This window comes from Leucoraja erinacea, chromosome 17 (genome assembly GCF_028641065.1).
Source record: "Leucoraja erinacea ecotype New England chromosome 17, Leri_hhj_1, whole genome shotgun sequence".
Taxonomy (NCBI): Eukaryota; Metazoa; Chordata; class Chondrichthyes; order Rajiformes; family Rajidae; genus Leucoraja; species Leucoraja erinaceus.
The window spans coordinates 16,677,611-16,690,421 of NC_073393.1; the positions used below are offsets into that span (position 1 = coordinate 16,677,611).

General features: G+C 42.8%; 1 protein-coding gene across 1 annotated transcript in view; it reads left to right on the top strand.

Moving 5' to 3' along the window:
* The first annotated feature begins 3,318 nt into the window (after positions 1–3,318).
* Positions 3,319–12,811, top strand: part of trim71 (tripartite motif containing 71, E3 ubiquitin protein ligase) — a 49,214-nt gene continuing 39,721 nt past the window's right edge. Inside the window, exon 1 of the mRNA XM_055648687.1 lies at positions 3,319–4,310. Coding sequence (XP_055504662.1) covers positions 3,411–4,310 — 900 coding nt within the window. The 5' untranslated portion in view covers positions 3,319–3,410. The remainder of the gene's footprint in view (positions 4,311–12,811) is intronic.

Sequence of the window (12,811 nt, forward strand, 5' to 3'; positions counted from 1 at the left end):
GGAAATGGACTTTGTGGCAGGGCAGGAATCAAATGACGTTACTAGTTCCAATATTGGAACAAATTTCTACTCATTGGGCACTAGGTGTCAGACATGCAGTATAGCAGTCTTTGGATGCTACCTGAGAAATTCAGGACAATCTCAGCTATGGAAATTCTTTATAACACAAACTAATGCCTAAATTCCGCCTATATCAAGTTTCTTTGAACATGTTGATCAAGTCAAGGTGATGCTCAAAGGAAACCAAAGGCAATAAAATTAACTGGATTAATAATAGCCAGTTGCTGAAGATTTTATGCAGTTCTTTTTGAAGGATTGTGGATCATCACTGAGCAGGCTCGGCCAATTCAACATGAACGGAAGAATACTCAAGGAGAACAGGTTCTCCTGATTGATGGTTTCTCAGGTTAAAATAAAATCCTTTGTTGTAAACAAGCTAGGAAAATTTGCAGAGAGAGGAACAAAGGATATGCTGCGTAGATCTATGCTTTGAGTTGTGGAGTCAGATTTGGCAGAAATTAAGTGTGGTAGTTGAATAATAATAATAATAATTAGATTGACAAGTTCTGGTCATAAGATAACTGCCAGTTATTTGATTCCTTATCATTAGGGGCTTGTAGCTGTATGGTCACTGATATTACAGGAAGCTGTCTGATATGTACAAAAAAAATCACAGCAAAAAAGGCAGCATTTATACACAAAAACAATGACTTTGACAATGATGTACACAAGATTCAATAGCAATCTCAATAACATTTTACACATAGCAACTAATCACAAACCACCCATACTGGAGCAATAAGATTATGTGCAACATTAAGAGATTGGCAATTTGCCATTATGTCATTTTACAATGCGGCACGGAATCAAAGATTATGCCTCAGCAATCGCGAACCATAATGAGACTTCTGCAGTGCCTTTCATGACCCCAGCAAATCCTCCAGCACATTGCACACAGATAAGTCTAATATCTGATGTGCTATAGGAAGCACATCGACAAAGTTAGACTTGGTAAGATCCCACAAACTGCAATAAGGTTGTTAATAGGTAATCTCTTTCAGATATCGTGTTGAGAGATAAATGTTGATCAGCACACCATTCTCATACATTTTAAAATTGTAGCACAGTCATATATGACCAATAAGACGGCATTATTGGTGTCAAGGTTTTAGTGTAACTTGAAGGTAGACAAAAAAGCTGGAGAAACTCAGCGGGTCCAGCAGCATCTATGGAGCGAAGGAAATGGGTAACGTTTCGGGCCAAAATCCTTCTTCAGACCAGTGTAACTTCTCACCTGAGAAGCTGACCTGCTAAAAATGCAGCATTTCCTTGATTCTATACAGGATGACCAGTAGATACATTTCATAACCTCAGCGTATCCTCAGACACATTACACACAGAAGAATATTTTTATAGTACTCCTGTCTCTAATGTAGACCTGGGGCTCTCAACTTTCTGACAAAAGAGATAAGTCTACTGACTAAATTGTGAACGACACCATGAACGGTGATGGGATACTGCATGATGCCTGCGCTGGACTCATTCCATCTGTGAAAGGTGACTGAAAATAATACAATTCTTTAGAGGAATTCCTTATGGTATTACCAATGAGGCTTTTTGTCAGTATAGTAATTGTGATGTGGGGAATGGGGGTGATAATTCTAAAAAAAAAAAGGAAATATGATAAGCTCCAGACCATCTGTGCTTTCTGGATTATTGGTTGGAGTTCAGATATTGTGTGGAAAATCATAGATATCATCTCTACTGCAGAAGGTGTGATTAAGTAATTTGGAGATAATGCAAAATTGCCCATTCGATTGAATGTAACAAATACATCTGAAGATTAGGTTCTGTCGGTAGAACTGGGGCAATTGGAGATTATTTGGTAGGGTTATGAGTAGAGTAAATAGGACAATGCATAACAAAGGGCAGGGTACTGAGGGAGAAATAGACCTAGGAATGCAGAATTACAGATTTCCAAATGTCGTAAACAAGCTGCTCTCCTTCAATAGCTGAGGCGTTTGTTATTTAAGACACAATTCTGGTCACATGATTGCAAGAAGAGTATGCTATCACAAGGCTGTCTACAGAGGAGAAATACATAGATTTTGCAAGGACTGCGGTAAAAATTACTGGCGTTGAGGTTTAATTGAGATGTGTAAAAAATTGCACATCTCAATTAAAGTTAAGGACCTATTTCACTTTGATCTATAACTATAGCTGAACGCAATTATGTGGGAGTTGGGGAATGAATTCCATGATTCTCAACCCCCCAATTCCATCGTCCATTGCAGTTCAGTGTAGATGGTTGTGACAGAATACTGCATAAATATATAAGCAGATGGATATAATGTCCTGTAATGCACAAACAGGAAGTGGGACTACACTCCATGGCAATTTCAACACCCGGGTTGTTCTACTTTCATGCTCAAGTCTCTGGAGTGAAATTAAAACCTATAATTCTTTATTCCAGCGATCGTAGATCTAACCGAGTTCCACCGATAGGGCGTTCAAGAAGGAACTGCAGATAGGGCATTCGATTTCAATACTATTTACATTAAGTGCACATGTGTACTTTTACCATTCTGGTTGGCAACATAGATGAAAAGTAGAACGCTCGTCTTTAATTATTATTTTGCCGGGCAGTGAAGTTAAATCGTCTTTGTTAAATAAGTAATTTAGTGCATGTGACAAATCATTTACTTGCAGCTGGGATAATTCCGCCAACACGGCAACAAAGAAAGGAGATGGAGCGAGCCAGCGCGGTTTAGCATCCCTGCAGCACGTGTCCAGCACTCCGGGCCGAGCTGTAACCGCACCAATAGTAGTGAGGGTGGAATAAACAACGAGCTGATGGAATTATGAATGGGAAATATGCGCGTGCGCGCGCGTGTGTGTATTAAAAAAAAAAATCATGAATGAATGGATGGATGCGTTCGCACCTGACGCCAAGCTGCGCGGTGACGTAGAGCGACGGCACCCCGCCCCACGTAGGGGAGCAGAGCAGCAGCAGAACGAACGAACGGAACGAACGAGAGGCGGCCGGGCTGCTGCTGCTCTAGTGAGAGAGAAAGTGCCAGAAGATGGAGCGTGCGGCAGCGGCGGCGCGAGGCGGCGGCCGGGGGAGACACTGAGGCGGAGAGAGCAGAGGGCGGCGGCGGCGGCAGGAGGGGGGACTGAGGAAGAGGAGGCGGTGGGCTGAGGAGGAGCGGGTGGGAGGCCGAAGTATCGGCGGGGCCTAGGGTAGACCTGACTGGGGGTGGGTGGGAGGGGGGAAGTGAGAAAGGGAGCCCCGCCGGCCGCCCGCCCGGGCCGGCCCGCCCTCCGCACCCACCTACCTACCCACCCACACTGAGCGACCCCACACACGGCGCCTCCCCGGGGGAATATGAGCCCCCGCCGGCCCGCCAATGTGGATTTCTCGGTCGCTTCACAGGGGGGCGGTTCTTGCTGAGGAAGCCGAGCGGCTGCCCTCCAGGCCGGCCGAGCTGGCCCAGGGCCGCTTCTACCCGCGCTGCTTCCAGCGCTCCGAGGCCGCCATGGCCGCGCCGTTCTGCGGCCCGGAGCAGCAGCAGCAGCAGCAGCAGCAGCAGCCGCCTCCTACGCGCCAGCAGGAGCAGCAGAGCCCGGGCCGGCCAGACGCGGCGCGCCAGCAGGAGCAGCCGCCGCAGCCCCAGCAGTGCGGCCTGTGCTGCTCGCGGGGCCCCGGGCACTCCCGCTCCCGCTCCAGCCCGGCCGCCTTGCTGCCGCAGGCCGACGAGCTGCGGCTGCTGCCCTGCCGTCACTCCCTATGCCAGGCGTGCCTGGAGGCTCACGGCGGCAGGAGGCGGCGAGGGGGCAACGGGCCGCTCAGCCACTCGCCTCCCGCCGCCGCCTCTACCTCTTCCTCCTCGGCCAACTCCTGCGGCGCCGCCGAGCTGGCCTGCCCCATCTGCGAGCACCGCATGCCGCCCGCCGACAACGACGGGCTGCCCGCCGACCTATTGCTGCTCAACAACTTGCTGGACGTGGTTTCGGCGGCCGAGGACGAGCTGGATGGTGGCGGTGGGCAGCGGCGGGGCCGCACCAAGGGCTCGCCGTCGGGCTGCAGCTCCTGCGATGAGGGGGCGCCGGTGACCTCCCGCTGCATGGACTGTGCCGAATATCTGTGCGACCACTGCGTGCGGGCACACCAGCGGGTCCGCCTAACCAAGGAGCACGTTATCCACCGCTTCAGGCAGCAGCAGCAGCAACACTACAACCAGCAGCCCTTCACCAGCCTGCCGCTCGCACATGAACGGGTCAGCTACTGCCAGCAGCACGACAACGAAGTAGGTCGGGGGCAAACAGCGGGCGAGATTGTATAGTCATGCAAACACTGCCTTTGGGAGGGCATAAGCGGAGGGAGGGAGAGAAGCACAATTTAAAAGTCGAATTGTTTTTTTAAAAATCTGTATTTAATTTTACATGGTTCAAGTCCTGGAGATTTTTAACACTCCCGAAGGTTTAGCCATTTCGTTCCGATCGAACATCGATTTCCCGTCACTGTAAATTGTATGCGTATTTGTATCTCGTTTCATCAATGACGATAGATGTTGCTAACTGTGATACTAGTAATCATGATACTTCATGATTTTGGTATCGTTTAGGATAATTATCTATTTCTAAAAGATCCAAAAAATAATTGCAGTAAGAATTTGACGCGTGTATCAAAAGCGTTTTGCTTCAATGTATTTAGACCATTCCATGTACGATGTTTATAGTTTTTGAACATCCATTCGTTCACCTTTTTCGTAAAAAGAAGTTGCGATGTCGCCCGTTTTACATTCGTATCCATCTAGTTTAGATTTTAATTACTTCGGTCTCGTACGGCAATGCAATACATTTTGACGGTATTTGTAGTCGCCCTTTTGGTGCATCGATAACTACAATAATATTGTCTGATTATTTGTTTTAACGACGTTTATAAATTCGATTATAAATTTCGACATTGCCCAATCAGTTTCTACGCTGGAGTTTGGTAGAATTCGAATATTTTATTTTTCGTATAAAACTAGTATCACCTATCCTTTGATAATTAATATAAATTGAAGTTGCAGGATATACACGTATTGGTTGGTTTGCTAATATCGTAAAAGGAGACCACTTTTTAAGGCTTTAACCTTCGAATTTATAGCTTTGATTGATATATTGAATTTGCCTTTTCTAATTTTATTTGGTGAGTTTCTGCCCCTTACAAGGATTAAAGACGTCAAGCATCTTTCGATGGTGTGAATTCGGTAAATGAGTCTTGGTCACGAGTCACGGGTTGCCACCTTGAAAGAATGTTCTGGAAAACGTGGTATCGGAGCAACACAAGTTGTGTAATGTAACAGGCCGTGTTTCTGATCACTCATTAGTGATGTACCGTCTTCATTCATGTCCTTGGTAGTATGGATGGCACAACATATCAATAACACATCGATTAATCTTGGCATATTGAGTAGGCAGAAATTTAATTCAGTACCCTGATGAATTTTAAATGTCTTTTTTTTGTAGATTTGGCGTGTGTACGCGCACACGTGCCCTCCTTCCTTTCCAATCCAGGGTTGCTCAGCCTTTTTTTTCGTGAAGAAAATGGTGCCTACTGTTGGGCGGGCTGAGTCAGAGCGTGCGATTTACTCTAAAGCGATTAGGTCCATTCATGTTTCGCATGCTGCAAGCGAAAGGTCTTTGTCCCCCTACGCTGATCACTCTCGTAACAGCGTGAAGGCAATACCGTTCACTAGTAACCCTCGTTAAAGGAGAGCGTTATGTCACTACGTTAATATCGAGTTGTTTACAAATGGATCTTTTCCATCCAAAATGGAGAAAAATAATGAATTCGGCAACTCTGTAGAACAAGCTATCCGAAAGGGGTTTGAATTTTTCTGTTAAGGAAGTGAAAATGTTGATTAGAGGTGGTTAAGAATAGTAATCGATTCTGTGGTAGTTAAATGAAGAAAAAAACGCACTTTGAGGGTGTTTTTTTACGCAAGTCCATGGAGTCCAAGCATAGGGTTATTACTATTAAGAATCAAAAATCTATAGAAATCTGCAGCCTCTGGGTGGTTTTCAGATAAATTATCATGAACTGTTTTTTTAAAATGCGTGAATATTTTAAACATTACTTTACAATTCTGACTGCATGTTTGTATGTCAATGGATTGGACCAATACATACATTTTATGTGCCTATATTTTTTCTAATAGAATCTGGGCCAAATACGTATGGGGGAAACAGAACCGTGGGCTATTTCATTGTTGGAACAATTTTGTTTTTCTGGATCTTATCTCTAATATTACTACATTTTTTGGGAGAGTGTAACAATCTTTCCTCGTGGTGAGATTTTATAGCAGTGCTGACAAGAGTGTAGTCCTGGCTGGTGTTGATATTGGATTCGGTTAAACCTGAAGCATAATTGATTAACAGCTATTGGCAAGTCCTTCAGTGATTTTTGCAGATGTTTGTGGGATTTGTTAAACTTTGGGGGTGGGAGTTGCTCTCCACATGGGTAACTAGAGATGGTATCAAATTGAAAGGGAAGTTTACAATGTTGCATAGATTAGTGAGAAGCAACAAGATTTCTTGTTACCCAAGTTTTCTCCAATTTCCAATTAATTTCTGACATTGGTTCCATTGGGAAATTAGTTATTGCACAAAATGTTACACAATTCATTGCATTCATTTATTACTAATCATTATTAGACTAATAGTTATTATTTGGGTGTTTTAATTTGAAGTCCATGGAATTAAAATGAGTCTTCTAGGCTAGATGAATGTTGTAGATGGCACTTGCATTCAAATATGGATTTTGCTCAGTGTCATTTCTCCCATCAAGTTATTGCATTGTTTTTGAATAAGCTAACCAGTTGTACTTTTCTTTTGTGGCAAACTTAAAACTATTCATTTGCTTTCTACAATTGTAAATATCATTTTATAACTTAAATTCTCTTCACATTTGGGTAGCTCTTCAGTGGCTATACTCCTAGATTAGTAGCTAGTGCTCACATGACAGATTTTTCAACACAAAGAAGCCACTCTCTGGCATCTGTGTTTCTCTTGGGGACTGTTGCATTAATGGAGGTTCAGCCATATCGGTGTGGAAAGCAGTTTTGTTCTGTTTTAAGTGGCAACATTTTGACTTTCACAACACCAAAGCTTTATTCTAGTTTGATATTCACGATGATCCAAAATTAAAAGTAGCATAAGTTGGCACTGGTTTGAGAATCCAGTGCAGAATGGGGTTGGAAGACAGAAGGCAATTGACTCGGCCTTCAAATTTGTTTTCAAAGGATTTAGTCAGCCTTTCTATGGTGCCTCATTCCACCATTTCTCTCAGCAGGCCTCCTTCATGGAAAATCAGGACAACTGAAAGTTGTGTAGTGGGGTAGCCAGCATCTCAACCCTGTGGTCATTGGCGGAAGCAAGGTTGCATTATGTTGGTACGGTGTTGTACTGCATATAATGATTTTGATAAGCTAGTTCAGCACAAAGTTGCTAATGAGGGTAATTGAGTTTGGGGAAAAAAATCTGAGATTTTGGTGCAGAGAGCCTTTTGATTCCTGTCGAATTTTTATCTGATCAGAATTGTGCAAAGAAACCATGATGAATATTTTTCTGGGTGATTATTTTTGCCATTAGAGTTAGTTATAGATAGAGACGCAGGTTCGGTTTAGTGATGCAACATGGAAACGGGGCCTTCAACCCAACGAACACTTCGCACATTAGATGTTCTTCCACTTTCTGGTCCACTCTATACACGAGAGGCAACTTTTGATGGCTAAACCTACAGGACCACACATCTTTGGAATGTGGGAGGAAAACTGGGCACCCAGCCGAAACCCATGCGGTCGCAGGGAGAATTTGCTAACCCCACATAGACAGCACTGAAGGTTAGGATCGAATCTGCTGTGCCTCTGGCATTGGAATCTTGAGGTAAACACAAATTGCTGAAGGAAATCGGTGGGTCAGGCAATATCTGGAGGAAATGGAGAGACAATGTTTCAGGTTGGGATTCTTCAGACTGATGGTTTATTTCCGAATGTTTTTTAAAAATCTCATCAAAATCAAGTTGATTAATTTGAAGTTCAATGAGCAGAACAACCCTGATGTGAATTTGACATATTCTCAATTTTGTGAGAGGCTTGAGTACTAAAGTAGGACATTAGAAAGTTTTACAGATTATTAGCTATGGACATTTCTGAGCTTGCCAAAAGCTCTGCATGTATGCATTTAGATACAAATAAAAGTAGTTACATGAAGAAAATACTGTGGCATCAATTAGCAGATCGTATACATTGATAAAAGTTACATTTTGAAACGGGTGATAGGCAAATAAGTTAAATGGAAATTTAAAAAAAAGACATACCCTACAAAGATTGGTATAGATTTATGGGATGTTTCATTATTTGACAATGGGGTGGAAATAAGTGGCGTTTATCTCCTGGTTGTGTTTCCTTGTTCTACCCATTGCTCAAGACTGGCTCAGCTCTGTTCCCTTTGAATGAAGTACTCAGCTACATAATTGGAAGTCGATAAAAGCTTCCTATTAATTTTTGAGTGACTTCATAAATATAACTGTATGGTGCTAATTTTGGTTTTTAAGTATTTAAAAAAACTAAAAAAAAACTACTTCCTAGCTGCATCTGCCCAAATGTGACCCTTTTCCACAAAATGTTGCACAGCTGTGTAGCTTTATTGATTGTGCAGATCGGGGACCCCATGGTGGTGAACTAACTTTAATGTAGTACTGGGGGCATTGTCTTGAAATCTATATATAGGTTTACTCCTTTGAATCAGAGGCTGTCTTCTGTTTCATAATTTTTCTGGGGGTAACAAGGAGACACTTTAATGATAAACAGCATAACAGTTGGGCCTACTGCATTTCTTCTCAGCTGCTTTCCATGTGTGGAAGGCATCTTGCTAACTGGTAATAATTTGAAATAACTTAATTGTCAAGCATCTTGGTAGTTGCAGTAAGTTGTTCAAAGGCAAGAACTACTCATTCGTGGGGCATGGAATGAAATTATTTTGAATCCAATTTTTTTCCCCCACCCCTGCTGCCCAGTTTCAATTATCATTGTAACGCAGTGGCGTGTTCGATCAAGCTATTTCTTAAAGATGTTTCTCAACGGATAAATGAAAATAGTGAGATAGGATTATAGAGTAAGAAGTTGTATTCTGCATTTGACATTTAAAGGTTTCGTAAGATAAATTCTGTTGGACTTTTGAGATAGGGCACTTTCTTTACTTGTGAAACGTAGTTATTCATGTGACACATACCCCGACGTGATTAATAAAAAGGAACTGCGTGTGCTGCGTTATATCAAAGATGGACAAAAAATACTGGAGTAGCTCAATGGGTCGGGTGTAACTGTGGAGAAAATGGATAGGTGACAGTTCTGACCTTTAGATCCTTCCACAGACTGATGATGCGGGGGCGGGGGGTGAGGAACTGCAAGCAAGAAAAGACCACCAGTCCGGGCCGGCAACAGATGATCTTTGGCGGGATGGCCAATTGTTGGTGAAGGACGGTGTGGTTCCAAGTGGGATACATCATTGTGAACCGTGGAACCGATTGACCAACTTTTAGTGGAGGGGGGTGGGGGTAGAGTGCACGTAGAAGTTACTTAAAATTGCTACTCAATGTTCACATCACTGGGTTGGTTATAAGCTACCTAAGCAAATTGAGGTGCTGTTCCTCCCAATTTGTGTGTGGCCTCGCTTGGACAATGGGGGAGGCTCAGTATAGAAAGGTCAGTATGGAAAGGGGAGTTAAAATTGTTAGCAACTGGGAGATATAATCAGCCCTGGCAGACTGAGATCAAGTGTTCAGTAAAACGATCGCCTAGGCTATGCTTGGTCTTGCTGATGTATAGGAGTCCACTGTATATGTATATAGATGTATATGAGGAACACTGCATGTAGTAGACGAGGTTAGAGACGGTGCATGGGAAGAATCCCTGTTACAACTGGAAGGACTGTCGGGGTCCCTAGATGGAGGACGTATAACGACAGTTGTTGCATCTTCTGCAGGGGAAAGTACCTGGGGAGTGGCTGACTTGGGTGGGCAGAGATGAGTGAACTGAGGAGTTGCAGAGGGAGTAGTCTCTGTGGAAGAAGGTAAGAAGTAGAGATGGGAGGATGTAATTAGTGGGATCGCGTTGGAGGTGATGAAAATATTGGAGAATGATGTATTGGATGTGGAGGTTGGTGAGGTGAAAGGCAAGGACCAGGGGAACTGTCCTTGTTGCACCGGGGGTGGTGGGTGGTAAGAGGAAATGAGAGCAGTACTACAGGACTGTGAGGGGCCCATCTATGACAGAAAGGGAGACATGTGACATGTCTGTTTGCCATTATATTTCCTTGATTTGTGGTTTAAGGTTGTGGAACTCTCCAGATAGAAACATTAAAAAAATACGTGCATGGCTGATCATCTAAAATCAGTTCCTGTTCCTGTTTTTTTTTTTTTCTCCCATATCCCATGATTCCTTTAGTCCTAAGAGCTAAATCTAACACCTTTGAATTGGCCTCCCCTGCCTTCTGACAGAATTCCCCAGATTCACAAATCTGCGTGGAGAAGTTTTTTTCCGCATCTCCGTCCTGAATGGCCTACCCCTTCTTCTTAACCTGTGACCTCCTGGTTCTGGACTCCCTCAATATCAGGAATTTTTTTTCCTGCGTCTAGCTTGCCCAATCCTTTGTGAGTTTTATGTTTCTATAAGTTCCTCACTCATCCTTCTAAATTCCTGTGAATGCAAGCCCAGTCGACCTATTCTTTCATCATGTGGCAGTCCTGCCATCCTGGGAATTAGACAAAGTGTTTAAGAGGGAACTGCAGATACTGGAAAATCGAAGGTGGATAAAAGTGCTGGAGAAACTCAGCGGGTGCAGCAGCATCTATGGAGCGAAGGATATAGGCAACAAAATGTTGCCTATATCCTTCGCTCCATAGATGCTGCTGCACCCGCTGAGTTTCTCCAGCACTTTTGTCTACCATCCTGGGAATTAACCTGCTGCATTCCCTCAATAGCAATAATGTCCTTCCTCAAATTAGAAGACCAAAATTGGACACAATACTCCTGGTGCGGTCTCACCAAGGCCCTGTACAACTGCAGTAGGACCTCCTTGCTTCTAAACTTAAATCCTCTCGCAATGAAGGCCAACATGCCATTAGCTTTCTTCACTGCCTGCTGTACCTGCATGCTTACTTTCAGTGACTGATGTGCAAGCACACCCAGGTCTTGTTGCACCTCCCCTTTTCCTAATCTGACACTATTCAGATAATACTTTGCCTTGTTCTTGCCACAAAATGGATAACCTGACATTTATCCTCATTATAGTGCGCAAACCTTTCTGACGATGTCACATTTAATTCCCTCGTCTAAATCGTTAATATAAAGTTACTGGGGGGGTTGTGGGTAAATTTTGTTGTTTGGAAAGGCTGAATGCAGCCATCTCCTGAGTTAGAAATCCAAATAAATAACAGGAATTCCACAATCAACACATTCGCAACAACACCTCTACCCTTTGTCAGCCTCATGTCTAGTGAGTTAACCAATAAAAATAATTCTAACATGCATTTTCATACTGGTCTGCACGTAAGAAGAAATTTAGTTTGTGTAGTTAAATTCCATGTTTCTAGCAAACATATGCTAGAAACATTTAGCAGGTCAGGAGCAAGAGCTAACCATTCATGCTAATGCCCTGTCATCAGCAAATAATATGTGGAAATGGTGATACAATTAAAGATCAGCTGTTTTTTAATCATCTTTCTTGAATCCTGATTTAGGGTTGTATGTGTTTGGACAGTACCTGGCTGATTTGATGTCCTTATTTTTGTGGAGGAAAGAACTTGTAGATACTTAACTATAATGAGGTATTGGGTGATAAATGTCAACACGTGCAACTGGTGAGGTATATCTGTTGTGGCATTTTGTAGCTAGCTACAAATTTTCCTTATCTCCATGTAGAAACTTTTAGAATAGTTGAGTCAATTATCTTGTTCTTATCAAACTTGTTCTGGTAGCAGCCTTTCTACCAGCCACTATTTCTCTCCTTTCTAATTATTGATGAAAGTGATTGGGGAAAGTGAACAGAAAATACAATAACTACTTGGCCAGGCAGCATCTATGGAGTGGAAAAGGGTTGATGTTTGCGTCAATTACACTTCATTTGTGTTGACCTTGTCTTGAGCTTTGTGCTCAGATAAGCATTTTTAGTCTTTCTATATTATATTCATCGCCATGTCCTAAGTCCTAACTGTAATGGCAGGGTGGGTCATGGGGTATTTCTGTATAGTTTTTGTATATTTAATAAATTTAAATGGACAGCATGCCATACATTCGCATCAAGTTGCCAGATTAGCATGACAGTCCTCATTTCAATCATAAGATTAATCCTCCAACATTTTTGCCCAAAAGATAATCCTCCGACATTTTTGCTACTTCTTAAAATATCATTTGAACGGTAGTCATTTCTTTAGATATCTTCAAATACAAGACAATGTGAAAATACACACGCAAGATTGTCACTCCATGGGCCCAGATATATTCGACAAATGCATGAACAGAAAGGCGGATACAAATAAGTTAATATCCTATTTCTACAATACCCTTTTAAATGTACATATCCCATCGTCGGAAATAATTAGGCGAGCATGGGACGAATTGGGTTTAACAATTTCAAAGGATAGTTGGGAGGAAACTCTTTTATATATGCATTACTGTTCTCTTAATGTTAGGCGCTCCCTAATACAATTTAAAATACTGCATAGACTATTATTCAAACCTTAAATTGGACAAGATCTTCC